The sequence below is a fragment of the Corticium candelabrum genome, chromosome 10 (genome assembly GCF_963422355.1).
Source record: "Corticium candelabrum chromosome 10, ooCorCand1.1, whole genome shotgun sequence".
In the NCBI taxonomy this organism is placed as follows: Eukaryota; Metazoa; Porifera; class Homoscleromorpha; order Homosclerophorida; family Plakinidae; genus Corticium; species Corticium candelabrum.
This window is the reverse complement of record NC_085094.1, coordinates 4,591,335-4,608,352: the sequence shown is the minus strand read 5'-3', so window position 1 is coordinate 4,608,352 and position 17,018 is coordinate 4,591,335. Positions and strand designations below refer to the sequence as shown.

General features: G+C 43.3%; 2 protein-coding genes and 2 long non-coding RNA genes across 8 annotated transcripts; 2 read left to right on the top strand and 2 right to left on the bottom strand.

Annotated features, from left to right (window-relative positions):
• Positions 1 to 523: 523 nt before the first annotated feature.
• LOC134185708 (actin nucleation-promoting factor WASL-like) lies at positions 524 to 2,339 on the top strand. The gene is made up of 2 exons (XM_062653570.1): positions 524 to 645; positions 712 to 2,339. Exons 1-2 carry the CDS (start codon positions 544 to 546, stop codon positions 1,387 to 1,389), a joined length of 780 nt encoding a protein of 259 aa, XP_062509554.1. The 5' UTR covers positions 524 to 543; the 3' UTR covers positions 1,390 to 2,339.
• A 2,442-nt stretch (positions 2,340 to 4,781) lies between these two features.
• LOC134185901 (uncharacterized) lies at positions 4,782 to 6,109 on the top strand. The gene has a single exon (XM_062653784.1). The coding sequence runs from the start codon at positions 4,834 to 4,836 to the stop codon at positions 6,001 to 6,003; it is 1,170 nt and encodes a 389-aa protein (XP_062509768.1). The 5' UTR covers positions 4,782 to 4,833; the 3' UTR covers positions 6,004 to 6,109.
• Positions 6,110 to 8,293: 2,184 nt separating this feature from the next.
• Positions 8,294 to 12,278, bottom strand: LOC134185752 (uncharacterized). 5 transcript variants are annotated; one of them, XR_009970828.1, is made up of 13 exons: positions 12,155 to 12,278; positions 11,965 to 12,082; positions 11,863 to 11,900; positions 11,279 to 11,718; positions 11,152 to 11,218; positions 11,024 to 11,094; positions 10,867 to 10,919; positions 10,758 to 10,807; positions 10,634 to 10,696; positions 9,301 to 9,426; positions 9,189 to 9,236; positions 8,941 to 9,121; positions 8,294 to 8,557 (listed from the first exon to the last, which is right to left on the bottom strand). It is a non-coding gene; the product is annotated as an uncharacterized LOC134185752 (long non-coding RNA). The 5 variants fall into 5 exon arrangements; XR_009970827.1 differs by having other exon boundaries at positions 11,024 to 11,091; XR_009970826.1 differs by having other exon boundaries at positions 11,024 to 11,091; positions 11,152 to 11,344; positions 11,623 to 11,718.
• Positions 12,279 to 14,024: 1,746 nt separating this feature from the next.
• On the bottom strand, positions 14,025 to 15,474 carry LOC134185891 (uncharacterized). The gene is made up of 4 exons (XR_009970868.1): positions 15,293 to 15,474; positions 14,888 to 15,051; positions 14,792 to 14,834; positions 14,025 to 14,722 (listed from the first exon to the last, which is right to left on the bottom strand). It is a non-coding gene; the product is annotated as an uncharacterized LOC134185891 (long non-coding RNA).
• Positions 15,475 to 17,018: the final 1,544 nt, after the last annotated feature.

Here is a 17,018-nt window from a genome sequence, read left to right as displayed (position 1 = left end):
CATACATACACACATACACACACACACACACACACACACACACACACACACACACACACACACACTCATACATCTCGAAAGACATCAACAGATTGTTCTTATGCACGCACTTGAACTCTGACCCAAAGGTCCCGGATGTTGCCAGTCTCCAACTGCACACTGTAACTAATTGAGATACATACATACATACACACACATACACACACATACATCTCGAAATACATCAACAGGTTGTTCTTATGCATGCATGTACGTATGTGTATCTCTGCTTTTAACTCTACTTCCATAACCATGCTCATATCAGTCACATTACATGTGATGATATTTGGCTTCTTATTGAAGGAACTCAAAGTAGGATCTCTTGTCCTCAATAAAGTTATGAAACACTCTCATCGCATGGGGGGCAAACTAGAAGAGCGGTGGAAAGGGCCCTTTGAGGTAGTGAAGATCATGCCGAAGGGACGATATCAATTGAAATCCCAGTCTGGAACAATACTGGCAAAACTCATTCATGGAACTCTACTGAAAGAATACAGACAGTGCATGGATGGTGAAAGCAAAGACAACCAAAGCAATCAAACTGATGATGGAATAACAAGTGCCAACTCACCACCAAGCAAACTGTCACAGCAATGCCAGAATGAGGTTGTCTGCTTGATTTGATATAACTTGCACTGTACTCACCGTTTCAGTTTGCTATCTGCATTATAGGTATATAGAGATGAAGTCGACGACTATCCTCTACCATCTCCCCCTCCCATGTTTGTGCCTGATGCAACTCCATTACCCCCACTCCCTGACGAGAAAGTACTACTTGCAATGGGTGACCCTCCATCCTTGCTGCCACCTGTGTCTCCACCATCACCTCCTCCTGTGTCGCAACCTATGTCTCCACCGTTACCTCCTCCTGTGTTGCCATCTGTGCCTGCACCTGCTTTGCCATCAAAGAGTAGAAAACGAAAGCAAGTAAGTCTCTGTGCACATGTCATGAAAGTACAAAGGCAGAAGGTAGCAAGAGCTGATGTGAACCCAAACAGCCCCATCGATGTGGATGACTACCAGGTTTCCATGCAACCACAACATCCAAAGCAATGGTTACAAGAGCTCGGATTGGACAATGGGGATAGAAAGACTATTCAGTCACCAACGGGTTGGCTGAATGACAATGTCATCAACGCAGCCCAGCAATTACTGCAGAAAGCCAATCCAGCTATGCCAGGCCTCCAAGATGTTGCTTTGGGGTTGACTTTGTCATTTCAAGTGCAGCCTCAAGAGTTTGTACAGGTACTGCATGATGGACATGCTCATTGGTTGACTGTGTCCAACATTGGACTGCAACACTCTCACGTACACGTGTTCGATAGCTTACGTTCTCCAGCCTTCTTGTGACAAAAGAGCCCCACATCACCCTGGAGTACATAGATGTTCAGCGACAAGTGGGAGGATCAGACTGTGGCCTGTTTTCGATAGCATTCGCTACTGCATTGGTTTTTGGACAACACCCTGGACAACTGGTGTTTGACCAAACGCAGATGCGAACACACCTACTGCAATGTTTGGAAGCTAGTGAAATGTTACCGTTTCCCGTGAAGAAGATGAAGCGCACGATACAAATGAAGGCAATTCAGAAAGTAAAAGTGTACTGTGTATGCCGCATGCCGTCCTGCACCAACTCTGACTGAATAGAATGCTATACCTGCAAGGAGTGGTATCACAGTGACACATGTGTCAATGTGTCCAAAAGCTTGCTGCACCCAAGAAGGCCGTGGAGCTGTACCAAATGCAATCCTGCTTGATTGAACACCTAGTCATTATTGCTGCCTTGAAATAATAGTATCTCAATGGGAACACATGAGCACATTTAAACTGAATGCTGTGTGTGTGTGTGTGTGTGTGTGTGTGTGTGTGTGTACTATGTCTCGTTGCTACCTCACCATGGAGGTGCAGCGGGGTCTCCACCCCCAACAGGGCACCCACCAACCCGGCGGGAAGGTCCCAGAAAGGTACATGCTTCTGTGAAGTCCACTTGGCGATCTGACAGCCGATAAGACAGTCAACTGCGCATTGCGATGATGTTGTATGTATGTTTGTATATCTGTCTGTATGTGTGTATGTACATGCTATGAGCAATCTAGAAATTGGCACAGTTACATGCAGGATTCTAAAAACACAGTGCACAACTTAAATTGTCACACAGCAAGGCATGATTCTGAATAACACAATGAGCTTTGACATGAATTGTTTGTCATGAACTGACAAGACAATATAGAGTTCATCACCAAGCAGGTGTTACCATGCAATCTGGATAAGTAGCAATTCAAAGCACCTACATACATACATACAAGCCAGTCTATTACCAGATTACTTCAAGGCTACAAGGTGCCAAAAAGTTTAGCAACAAAGAGGACAAGCTACTCCCTCCACCCACCACTTGTCACTAATTGTGCTGATATTATTAAGAAACAACTTTCTATCCAATATTGACAAACATTTCCCAGCAAATAGGAGTAGCAGCGTATGGACCTAATACTTTGGAACGGACACACACATGGGAGGACGCACAGGGAGACAGGTTCCGCCCAAGCCTAGATTTAGCTCGCTCTCTTCGCTCGCTCCACGAATGGCTTGACATGCCCAGAGACGACCATTGCTCCTTTGATAGGTTTGCAAATAACAACCTGACTAGACAGAGCATCTAGACGGGTACCTGTGTTCTGGTCTCCTCGTCAGTAATCAGGTGGGGTCGGGGATTGAATTTAGTTCCCAAGCCTTCTGCTGGAGTACAGCTTTGTCTTCCTACAGCAGACTTCCGACTTCAGACTTTTGACAGACCGTAGAAACAAAATCACCTCACGTTCTATGCGCACTGTAACGGCATAGGTTCGGGCATGAGCACGTGTACGCAGGTGTAGCTAGGTCACTACTGTACTGCAACGACCTTAGTCTTACCTGGTGGACAGCGTCTCTCATCGAGGAAGAGGACCACTCGCTCATAGACCACGACTTTGTGACATTGCAGTATTGTTCGGCGGGATAGTCTATACTATCCGGGTAGGATACTCTACACGGACAAAATGTCACCCGGATAGTCTACCCTAGGATAAAGCATCCGGCCGGATAGAATATACTATCCGGGTAGGATACTCTATACGGGGATACTTTGTACTGGGACACCGGCTCGCATTGCAAATCAGCGCTCTAGCTAGAAAGAAATGGACTCACAACACATTTCCACATATCGATGCAACTACTCTGTCTTGTAACTTTGGGTTGAGTCCGCGAAACAATCAATCACCTGTGTTTGTCTAAAGTCCATTCGAACAATAGGTGCAGTGTGGGAATTGTGGGTGTGGTGTTCGTCAGTTTGGGCTTTCTAGTGGGGAAAATAGGAAATTGAATTAACGTAACTACTTCAATGACGTCTGCTAAACGCAATGTAAACACTCATTACAAGCTTGTGAGGGCATTCTAGAACAGCTGCAGAAATACTACTGACAAAAGTAGGTGCGGATGTTTTCTAAAGCTCTGAATTGAGTTCGCTTGTGACTCTGGAGACGTCATTGAGAACTAATTGGCTGTCTAATGACTTCTAAGGAATGCAATTAAGGTGATTACATCTACTTCTTAGCTAGAATAGGATGGGCCATGTCAGACTGGGGTGGAGTCTGCATATGTAATAAATATTCCGGAAGCTGCTCGTTCCAACGTATTTGTGCATCATTCTGACTGTTAGAATGCACGAGTGTCTCCACCTCTTCACGTGCATTCCGGAGGTATCATTTCCATGTTGTAAGTGCCCGGGATACCAAGATCAGGTAATTTTCCACACTGCATCTACTGTTCGAATGGACTCTAGAAACAACGTTATTCAGAACAGTGCACCTATGCGTGCGCTATTAAGATAGTACCTCCTACATCCGTCTAGTCGGTCGTCGACACACATCGGTCGTTGGACACACATTCGTCTAGTCGGTCGTCGACAAGAATCACTACTGTAACCAGAGGCTCCGTCTCGCGCTAGATTCGCTTCAGTTGGACTCAACCGGCAGTCTAGCTAGTAGGTAAACTAAATAGGGAAGTAACCGTCATATATGGGTAGTAACTGACATGGACGGGTGGTAAGTGTCATGGATAGGTATATACTTAGTAGCCGACATCGATGGGTGACATCGATAGGTACTAGGTGACATCGATAGGTAACATCGATACTTGACATCGATCGGTAACATCGACGGGTGACATCGATCGGTGATAGCCTCGCAAGCCAGGCTCTTCCGCGCAGTCGCTGAGCTAACCGCACGTGAATCACACGAGGAGGAGGAGCTTTTACCGGAATTGCTCCATCGCGAGAAGAGCAATTCCGGTAAAAGCTCCTCCTCCTCGTGTGATTCACGTGCAGTTAGCTCAGCGACTGCGCGGAAGAGCCTGGCTTGCGAGGTTAGATCGGTGACATCGACATCGAACATCGATGATCGACGTCGAGCTTCGGCTGTCTACATCAAACATCGGTTATCGACATCGAACATCGGCTATCGATATCAAAGATCGATGCTCGACATCGAACATTGACATCGATTATAATTACCGATGGTTGACTTCGACGGTGCAATGAAAGATCAATTTTGTCCACATTGGCGCTCCATAAGTAGGCACCTGAGTGAGCACATTTACTGTTACTTCGTCTGGAAGTCTAGACTCGACTCGATCCAGTCTCTTGCAGCCTTCGTCATTCCCCGGATTGTCAATCCTCGCCGTAGGCACAATCCGGGTTTTTGGCTACACCCAAGTGTCTCTGCGCATGCAGACCTACACTAGAACTATCTACAGGACATCATGTTCGTCGATGGATCACCTCCTCAGCCTCCTGGCGTAGGTTCTAGTACGTTTCACATTCTAGTGTGGTGTTTTGCAATCGCAGCCATCTTTGGCAACGTGCTGGTGCTGCTATGGCGCTGCGGAAGGAAGGAGTCACGCCTGCAACTTCTCTCTCTACTAATCGTCAGTCTCGCCGTTGCTGATATTCTCTGGTCTTGCCACTACCTCATCCAAGAAGTGATGCTCTTGCCTGCTCTATACGCTGGCAAACACGACACTTTCGATTTCACTTCTCGAGATGAAGCTCTCTGCCTCACAGTCACTTTCTTGTCTTTTACGAGTTGTAGTGCAGTAATGACTACAGCCGTTGGCATAGCTCTCCACACCCTCTTACATCTTGTTGTTCATCGTGGAAAGATTATTGTTTACATAGTTGTGCTTATCAGCTGGATGTTTTGTTTGGCGTTAGGAACTTTGATGACTCTTCAAATGAATGACGCCGTCCAGCATTTTAATAGGAGTATGTCTGCGAGTACCTTCTCATTGATGGCAACATTTGGTTGCATGGGAGGAACGAATCCTGCTTCCTATCCGATCATTGTTACCTCCATCAACGCAGTGGCTTCTGTTGCATGTATTATCATCTACAGTCTTTTGTGCTACAGACTGAGAAAATTCAACGCTAATGTTGCTACTACAGAACTGAAGCATTTGCGTATAAGACTAACGGTTATAGTTGTAGTGAATGTGATCGTCTGGTGGCCAGCTTGTATCATTTATTGGTATAGTTATGTCAGGGACGAGACTGTGTTCAATGGTAAGCTGAGCTTGGATGCTCCATTGCCTATCATGATGTTGACTGTGGTCGTGAGCTTGATTAATCCGTTAATCTACACAATAGCTTCAAAACGTGTCTCTAATGTAATCAAAAACGTCTGCGTTTTAATATGTTGTCATGGCAACAGTAAACGACAAAGACTAATTGTTAGAGACGAGGATGAAAATGAATCAAGATGTGGTTGCTCTGTTGTTTGTCAGATGATTTTTCGAGTTCGAGGAAGAGCTGATTTTGGGAAAGGAACTCAATCAATAGGAAATACCACAGATCAGACGACATCAAGTCACTTGTTTTCGGAAATTGACTATTTTCAAATTGAAATGGACCAACTGCCATCTGAATCAGTCTAGATTGCGGTAATTATGTATAACCATGCTGCTAGTATTTTAAGTAAACTTTTACTGAAACGCATGCCATGCTTTATGTGTTTTTCAAATATAGATGAAATTAAGATTATCAGCTAATCTATTGATTGATTTATACGCAAACCTTTCCCTGCACGTGCCGAGAGTTTGCATGTAGAGAGAATACGCGCCAATTTCGGTTGCGAACAAACGAATGACGTGGCCTCGTATCACAAACACACACAGTGACACACGTATACACAATCACACACGTGCACACACACACACACACACACACGCACGCACACAAACACACACAGACACGCACACAGACACACACACAGACACACACAGACACACACACACACACACACACACACAGACACACACAGACACACACACACTCACACACACACACACACACACACACACACACACACACAGACACACACACACACACACACACACACAGACACACACACACACACAGACACACACACACACACACACACACACACACACACAGACACACACACACAGACACACACACACAGACACACACACACACACACACACACACACACACACACACAGACACACACACACACACACACACACACACACACACACACACACACACACAGGCACACACACACACACACACACACACACACACACAGACACAGACACACAGACACAGACACACACACACACACACACACACACACACACACACACACACACACACACACACACACACACACACACACAGACACAGACACAGACACAGACACAGACACAGACACAGACACAGACACAGACACAGACACAGACACAGACACAGACACACACACACACACACACACACACACACACACACACACACACACACACACACACACACACAGGCGGAACCATATCATCACGTAAAAACCTCCAGAGGGCTCTTCTGAAGAATAACTGTTGCTGCCGTCGCCTCTACCCTAGCAGCGTTGCCTTGGATATGTAAATGTAGTCATTTTTACATGCCGCTGACTATACAGATGCACACGCGTCTCCCCTCTGTGACGTGAACACTACACCACGCCCGTTATAACACGTTGCCTGAAGTTGAAGAACCGCAAGCAACTTTGACCTGCTGTATCTCAGCGAAGACTTAACTTAAAAATCTAAAACTATTTTTCCTGTCATGAATGCAACTATAATTATCAATTTCCAACATAAATGTTTTTGATTTTTTCGTTGCAGTTACCCTTCAAAGGTGCCTGCTCACGATTCACCGCCCACACGCAGACACATCCACGCAAACTTGAAAACGTGCCTTTATGCACACATTTATTCATTTACCAGTTTGAAATAACTTGCTGTTAAACGACAAAGCGATTTCTCGATCTTTTTCTTGTTGCACGTGACCCAAGAATGGGCGGAGCACAGAGCGCGCACCAGCGCAATGGCATCCAGACAGACATCTACCATGTATGAAGTTGTAGACTAGCTTAGCAGTGTACCAACGCAAACATCTGACTTCCAGTTGTTGAATTTCTGTAGAAGAAACACCGCTACCCGTGCATCGTCTGTCGCTACGGGTATAGGCTATTCCTCAACTCTATAACCAGCTCATGTAGCTACCATGTAAAGATAGATGCACGATCTGCGTTGCCGGCGGCGTCCGTCACCTTTCCATGACTTATTTCACGCTCCGAGTTTCAGATGCCATCACGTGCTGCTCTGTGCCCCACCCATTACCGGGTCACGTGCAACTAGAAAACGATCGAGAAAGCGCTTTGTCGTTCAAGAGCAAGCTATCTCAAGCTGGTAAACGGTAAATGCGTGAATAAAGAACCTAACACACTTGTCGTTAGCTTTCCCAAAATGTCAAAACCGAGGAGCGAAACTGCCGTGGCGGACAAAAACGCGATTCGCCTTTCTCTTTATACTAGGAATAAAGACTGTATGTCATTGAACATAGTGCACCGTATGCTGTTCCCTTGTTCTTCTTCGTTATGACACACCTTGAAATCGTGGCACGCTTTCAAGTTTGCGTGAGTGTGCCTGCGCGTGCGCGGTGAATCGTGAGCGGGCATGCCCGGGTTGAAGTTCTTGGGCAAGGACTTGGCCTAGGCAAGTCCTCACAAGGACCTGCTCCAGATCTAGACAAGACTTACCAAGTCTTGGTAAGTTCTTACCGAGATCAACCAAGGACTTGACAAGTCACAGCAAGTACTTACTAGATACTCGTCAAGAAGGAGCAAGGACACGTACGGAAATGTAAGCAAACCGCTGGCGCATGCGCCAAAGTACTGACATGTATATGTAGACCTTCTACTCTTCATCAAACTCTCCAACACAATAATCTTCTAAGTATAGCAATACTCTAGTCTCTACTTCTAATCATCCTCCCCTGAGTTGCATAGACTGTGTCCTATTGCTGCTAGTCCGTCTGACTCAGATTTCAATTTGACAGCTACTCTTGCCTCTCTACACTTCTGATTGAGACTTTCTCGTATGACCATCTCGTTCCTCTCCAGCATCTCCTTGGAGTAAAGCTTTTCAAGACAGTCTAGAAAAATGCAGACATAAATATATGTATTATAGAAATTGAAATGCTCCTTTAATTAATTATTTTACATACCAGCACATATACCAATTCAATGTTACTTCATTCCTTCACTAACATTAACTTTTATGAAAATTTCAGGTTTTGTGGAAAAGCCCTGACAGGGGGATTATGCGTAATCACTGTAACCAATAATGGATAAAAATCTTCATTCACCATAGACGTAGTACCCACGGAATCGGGCATAACAAAAGTGACCACAAACTCAGGGTGCCAAGTAGATAAGCGAGTACCTGACAGGATAGTGCATCTATAGCTATACATGTACTATGACAGAAATGAGCAACTATAGCATGAAACTACTACACTGTGCATTGTTGCCTTACTTGTAACAATATTACACCAAGTCGGAGAAAGCTCTTTCCGTGAAGTTGGGCCAACTTTCCTGAATATGCTTTGGCTTAATTCTTTCTTTGAGAAAAGTTGGCCTACAACTTTCCTAGCGTACTTCTGTGGTGAAGTCTTGCTAGCATAGATACCCGTCAAGTCAATGCCATTGTAGATAACCTGTCACAAGAGCATGCAAAAGTTCTTACACAATAACATAGCAAACTGGACTGAAATGTATGGCAACCGGAGAAGAAACTTCAAGTTTTGCCTCTTTCTTAATAGGTCGATAGCTCTGTATGTTACAAGAAAATACATCAAGTCAAACGGCACTCTTTGCTAAACACAAACTGCAATACCTTTACTCTATACATGTCCTCGTCCGATTCAGGTTGGACATGAAATGGCATCGACTTTCGACTCTATTCTCTTCAGAGTCTCCTCAATTCCACTTAGAAATGGTTTCAAGTCTTTGCAGAAACAGTCTACAAAATGGCATGTTAACAATGATACAAGTAAAACATGGCTACAGACTGATTGTGAGCTGCTATTATTAATACCTACAGTTCACACTAACACATGAGCACTTGCAATGGTTTCACTCAAACTGGTTGCTACTTGCGTCAGTGAATTGTATGTGTCATTCATTACTTTTACCTGTCACTAACACAGGCTACAGCTACATGTACACTAACAAACCAACTTACACATAACCGACATGTACACCAACAAACCAACTTACATATAACATACACCGATATCAAAAGCAAGAGTCTAGATGTACATCGTGCTATGTCAAAGTTTTAGAATCAGATTGAAGAAAAGCTTGCAAGATAATGTCTTGCCGACTCTGGTGGTGACAGCTCACAAAACAGCAAACCAAATAAATAGATCAATCATTTCTGTTAATTAAATACCACTCCAGCCACTAAACTTCATCCTAGACTTCACCTTTAATAATCACCAACCTGGTGTTAAATTGTGAGAATAGAAAACTTAAGAAATTGTCCAGATTAGGCACCTTTCATTAGGCTATTTCCAAGAGCAGAACTAGCCGGTATCAGCACTTCATAGTTTTATTCATGTTACCTAAATGCTGTTCATTGCCACAAAATGACAAACAGAGATAGCATAAACTGCTGTTCAGTATGACTATGACCACTGTCCACCATAAAGTGAGAATGAATGAGAACTATACATAAGGCTATACAGCTTCTTCCAGCTTCCATGCTGCGTATTTTTTGTATTTTCACTTATTTGCTACTTCAGTTTGCAGTGTACGACAAAATGTCTCATCTCCAATTTGCCCCCCCCCCCCGCAACGATAAGTGAAGTTATTAGTTGCCGGTCCTTACTCTGCATGGTCGCCCATACACTAAATCCATGACCGTTACTGCATGTTATGGTGCTATAGTTGATTTATATACTTACAGGCAGGAAAATTACAGTTAACAGACCAAGAGACAGTGCACATACATCTTTTACAATTTAACTCATGCATTAGCATTGATGTCTTAACTTTGTTGTGTAAAACTGCATTAACAAACAGACAGACAGACACACAACTGAGTGCTGACAAGACGAGTTCAAATATTACTGGACGACTCGATTCTCAATTGTGATGCAGCAATGCAATGTAAGAATGTAACTGTTACTGCAGAAGCAGTGATAGCAGTCTACAGTACAACTTACCACAGGATGTCTTTGTCAACCTCGAACTCTCAACATAATCCTTGCTCGTGTTCTTAGTTGCTTCTGAACACAGAAATAACGCCTAGTGTACCAACAACAGAACAGCTGATTTGCTATTTCATACTAGCAACAGGAGTAGATGTATTATGATCTTCAACAGGAGCGTGGCTGTTACTATAAGACAAATAGATAGTTAGTCCATAACATATGATGTAACACGTCACTGAACTAACAATGCAAGAGCTCTTGCAGTGTTCGCTGACGTCACTGGACCAAAATCAGGATCCTAGAAAGAAATACATAACAATGGCTTAGCAATATGTTAGCATTATGTGACGTAAAATTACTCGCAATCATGCACTCAAGCATAACCTGCAAATAGGAAGTTACCTCCAGTGGCAACAGTGTGGCTCCGCTTTGTCCCTTTCCTATTTGCTTTATTTGTACCACTAAACTAACTGCTAAGCAACAAAACAGTACTGCAACTTCCAGAATATACGTTACCGCTACATAATAACCTCAAAATTGACTGAGACTCCAAACCAGGACTCGGAGACCTTGTGGAACTGCTAGAATCATTTTTTCCTTATACAAAACACAGGTTTATTGCAAAATTTCCTTCTTTGACGTGAGCAATCTAATCACCTTCATAATCTGGTGACAAGCACCTGTACTCATCAAAATGACGCTGCCTATCCTTCTCTTTGTTTTCTACAACAACCAACCAGTTTTCATAACATGCATAATAGAAATTAACAACATCAGTACATTCAAATTTGTCTATTAAACGTACCAATATGTATTTCATAAAACAATAAACCAGACAAGCAGACAAAAGGATTTTGAAAATTAGTCAATTGTTTTGGTGGTCACTCTCTTTATTACTAATTAAAAACCCAAGTTATATCAAGTGTAATGGTTTCTAGTACAACATTCATACAGAAAAGACAATATATTTATTACATATTCAGGGGAACAGTAATTCTTACTTGGTATCAATGTGTCCGTATATCTGTCCCATAACTGGCTCTATGATGAAGGCAGACGCTCAGACTCCTCTTCAGCATTCCTTTTCGCACATTTCTCTACAATCCAAAAAGGGCCAAGTTAGAAAAAAATAAGGAATAATTCTCAACTATTACAAAACCAAATCAATTTAAAATTGTTTATATGTCCTAGACAGTAAGCTTATGTCCAAGTCTTCTAATAATTGTGATCGTTATTTATACTTTTTGAATGACGTTGACGAGGTTCTTTGCCAGATATACTGTAATGGAGACCAGATACCGCAGCATATCATAAATAGTTCACAGTTAATTTCTTGCAAATACCTCTCTTTGTCTACACAATCAGTAGCTGCCTCTCGCTGAATCATTTCTAGCTGGCTCACATTAGTTGTAGAGTTTTCAACCAGGCGAGCTAGTGTACTCTCCATGGCTGCCTTGCTTCCTATTACAAAAAACCTTTACACCATTGTTGTACATAAATAATTAATCTTGGCACGGTTATGCTGCGGCTAACCTTTGGACAGTATCTTGCCATCGTACTTCACACTCTGCCCACGTGAACCTGTCGCCTTTACACACACGCTGCCCCCAACCGGAAATGGTGGTTTGCTCTCGATCTTCTTTCTAGGAACGACGGTACCCGGCTCGATCTTCTTTCTAGGAACGACGGTGTCGTGGTCCGGCTCATCGCACCACTCCACAACAAAGCACACTTTCTCCGAATCTGCAGTATCATCATAAAACTTGTACACAAGATTGGTACTACAAATCTCTCTACTTGGCCATGGAGTACAAACCACGTCTTGAAGACAACTCCGCTTGTCGCGCACTACAAGACATGAAAATGGCAGTAATGTTGGAACGAAGAAAGAGGACGTTTTATTATTAATTAAGTTAAGTTAATAAATCCCTTTATCTCCCAAGATTCCATCCGGGCAACTATATAATCTGCATACAAGTCGACTACCTCTGTAGTTCAACAACTTTTAGTCCAATATAAATCACAAAATCGCTTGAAATAGCATTAGGTAGCAACTCAGCACCAGTAGACAATTTCGCTAAGCAGTCGGTGACAATTTTCCAAGCCGATATCGACGCTAAAAACGCCCATCGTATCGGCATGCTCGCCGAGATCAGCAAGTTTGTCGAAACTGCAAACGTGTCTATAGTAACCTAAACAATGCTTTCGCTAACTTTGGCTTTGGTCCGATGCCGTTCAAGTGCGTTTTGGCGTCTGTAATCAGAGCATTGTCTTACATCCTCTGCAGGGTAACGCCTCCTAGATCGGTTTCTGTATGTGTCGAGAACGCCACTAGAACGAGAACTTGGGCTATCACTTCATCAACACAATTCTACAAATTGATGTACTTCGCCTTGCGACTTTGTGGTCTCTCAACGCATCAATAACGACTCCACAGCACAAACTGTTGCCACGTGTACAGGGACTATTCTGTTCACGGGGACTATCCTGTTCACGTGGACTATTCTGTTCATATTTGCTCCTATTCTGTTCATATTTGCTCCTATTCTGTTCACCGGGGACTATCTTGTTCACGCAATTTGAACCCACCCTAGCGGGGACTATCCTGTTCACTGGGGACTATCTTGTTCACGTGAACAGGATAGTCCCCAGTGAACAGGATAGTCCCCGCTATAGCGTGGACTATTCTGTTCACCGGGGACTATCTTGTTCACAGGCGACTATCCTGTTCACGACGACTGTTCTGCATGTTCACACTAGCCATATCCATAGTGTTCACAGGCGACTTTAACTTATAGTCCTGTTCACGTGAACAGGATAGTCCCCGGTGGACAGGATAGTCCCCACTATAGCGGGGACTATCCTGTTCACCGAGGACTATCCTGTTCACAGGCGACTATCTTGTTCACATGCGACTAACTATCCTGTTCACGACGACTATTCTGCATGTTCACACTAGCCATATGCATACAGTGTTCATGGCGACTATTCTGTTCACAGGCGACCTAGAATACTGTTCACAGGCGACTATCCTGTTCACGACGACTATTCTGCATGTTCACACTAGCCATATGCGTACAGTGTTCATGGCGACTATTCTGTTCACAGGCGACTTATAATCCTGTTGACAGGTGACAATCTTGTTCACGTTCACCGGGGACTATCCTGTTCACGGCGACTATCGGCTAGTATATATTCTGTTTACGGCGACTATAGATCTGCATGTTCACTATAGCTTCTGTTCACTAGCTAGACACTTTTGTTCATTGTCAACAGTCCCATCAATCCATACGCGCAACACTGACCGTACTAGCTCTTGCTCAATTTAGCTATCTAGCTACCTGCCTGTACCGTACGTGGCTGACAACACTACCATATCGTAGTCTCTTCTAATGTGCTCAACTAAAGTGGTCCTCTCTGGTGTATACAGATCCTAGGAATGTGTGTATTACAACTAATAATTTTCTGATTGTCCATGTGTGATTACGTAATTCCTAGATAAGTATGATATCTATACTGTACAGTGTCTGTGACAGAAGGTTGGCGAGTGGTTGCAAGAAGCTAGTAAATTTACAGCAACTATAATGCAATTAATGCATAGTAAGTTAATTGCGTCAGTAACAGGGATCGATGGTTGTAAGCAAGCACCAGCAAGTCATCTAGGGTAGGGAAATTAATTGAAGATTGAGACTGTGATCTAGCATTACTATTTTCCTCATATACAATAAACAAAAACACATTTTATAATATCTATTTTGTGTGTGTCTCTGTGTAAATTTTAAATGTACAGTTCTGTATGTCCTTTATTAACTGTGGATACTGTATGCCTTCAGCAGGCGTGAAAAAAATCATACATATGAGTACCATACTATAATACATTTCTATATCACACAGAAGTTGCCATGCATCGATCGATCAATCTTAGACACAGATTCAAAACAAGTCTAGTGTTTTGAGTGTGGGGGAGGTTGCATAGGCTATTGTGTGCCCATCAAGAAAGCACCAAAGGCAGATCGAGTTCCCAACAGCCACTAATACAGTAAATATTCCCTGTCTTTCTAGATGTACTTCCCACTTTAGGACTGCTATGCTGCATTGTACCTAATTTGAAAAAAAGACCCTTAGACACAAGCAATGAACCAATGACATCGATGACACAGTCTCTCATACCATGAAAACGTAGACTTTTCAGGACTGCTGTCTGTATGATCATCTATAACTCCCAACTAGAGGACAGTCTAAACGCGCGCGTTAACTGGTACGTACCTCATGCATTGCAACCTCATTAATTCCATTGGTAGTAAACTAGAATGTTGAACTCCAAAAGTAGAAACCAAAACCCGAACAAAAACTTTCACGCGTCTGTCTACCAAGCAAACCGTGACTGGACTGCTGTTCGATCGCTACCAGACATGCCACTGGCCTGATGCCTAGATAACCACAAACAGCTGCTCTAAGTGAACAAAACCAACGACTCGACTACTGCAAAGAGCAACTAACAACAATACTGGGCCATGCACGTCTACAATTCACAAATACCACCTGGCTTGCAATCACATGCACCTTCTGCTCTTGCCATGCCGAGAGACTTAGAGTACAGCTGATGTAGACACAGATCTACCGTCTTGTTCACTGCTACTGGTATTACCAAACTCGAGGAATCGTCCTTACCAGCGTAGCAAGCGTGCGAAGTAAGAAATTGATCTTCAGGAGCTCCCACGCGTCAACCACATGCACGTCCTAGTGAAACGATTGAGAAGAGTTAGACCAAATACCTCCTGATGATATATCACGCGATTAGAAAAGCACACGAAAGTACGTACGATTCGAAAGCATGCACGGTCGACGACTACTAGAGCATGCGCGGTCTGGTTACACGAAACTAGCTCAATTCAATGGGAGGACGATGCGCACGAGGTTCCCTGATGGTCTCTAGTAGAGGACCGTGAATCCGCAGTCCGCGATCCGTGTTTTCCACGCACATCACAATGATCAAAATTCAATCAGCATACGCCGGTCTACACGTATGTAGGTAATGTGGTGTTCGATTGCGACCCCGAGGGGTGTACGCAACCTCATGTAGAAATAGACTGTACTGTACTCTTTTCTATAGCTAGACTAGCTAAACTTTAGAGGATAAATTTGCTATACAGAGAATGAACGTACGCGTTGATCACTATATTGACGCGATACCTATACATACACTCTATCTATACTTTTCTCTAGCCAGCCATTTATCTATAGAGATAAGTAATCTACATGCAGTTACGATGCGAGACTCTAGGTACGTCAACTATCTCTCTAACTCGTGATCGAACTTACCAAAAATTTTACTTTTCGCCAGAAAGAATTTACGCATGTCACTTCCTGCTATAGGATGGCGTTTGTATATCCGTGTACAGTGTAGTAGTGGTCCGATATAGCTACAGAAATGAGAATACCGTCAGAGGGTGTTCTCTTTATGTCTTTAACCTTTGCTTGCGGTGCCTATTGCTATGTTATTGTTACAGTAACCAGGTTCAATACGATGAATCAGAGAGTAATAAAAGGCAACTACACACGTACAATGGCATCTAGCTGTCAGAGCAAATTGTATTTTATCATCGAGATATTTATGATTACTATTTATTTAGTTAGGTAGCGTTACAAATTCCTCTTCAGCTAGAGAATTTTTTAGCTCTATCTAAGATTGCTATTAGACAAAAGTTATCATGTGTATAGTGAAAATATTACAAGATTAGATTTGAATAAAGGTGGACAAACAACAGGCTATTCTTGAACAGTTTTGTTCATTTGAAACCTATTAAACCCTGCAGAAAGTTGCATCATAGTTGAGTGCATAGGAGATCGTGTTGGTTGCAATTTTTAAATTAGAACTATATGACCGTGTGTTGTAATGTTTCCTAGAATCGGATGACTATAAAGCTATTACGGTGAGGTTCAAACCACTAAGCTGTTCATAGAACCACTAAATACCTAAGCACCCCTACTAGGTACGTACACGATGCATCGCTAGTTTAGTTGCTTTGTGCTACGGTATACGACTGAGCTAGGCTATAGCAGCAAGCAGACGAATGCAGAATAGTCGTCGTGAACAGGATAGTTAGTCGCATGTGAACAAGATAGTCGCCTGTGAACAGGATAGTCCTCGGTGAACAGGATAGTCCCCGCTATAGTGGGGACTATCCTGTCCACCGGGGACTATCCTGTTCACGTGAACAGGACTATAAGTTAAAGTCGCCTGTGAACACTATGGATATGGCTAGTGTGAACATGCAGAACAGTCGTCGTGAACAGGATAGTCGCCTGTGAACAAGATAGTCCCCGGTGAACAGAATAGTCCACGCTATAGCGGGGACTATCCTGTTCACTGGGGACTATCCTGTTCACGTGAACA

What these genes read in the sequence shown, in the direction of transcription:
- LOC134185708 (XM_062653570.1), top strand. Translation starts at nt 544, where the DNA reads ATGGATGGTGAAAGCAAAGACAACCAAAGCAATCAAACTGATGATGGA. An exon ending in CACAGCAATGCCAGAATGAG is followed by an intron (nt 646 to 711) that starts GTTGTCTGCTTG and finishes TCTGCATTATAG; the next exon opens with GTATATAGAGATGAAGTCGA.
- LOC134185901 (XM_062653784.1), top strand. Translation starts at nt 4,834, where the DNA reads ATGTTCGTCGATGGATCACCTCCTCAGCCTCCTGGCGTAGGTTCTAGT.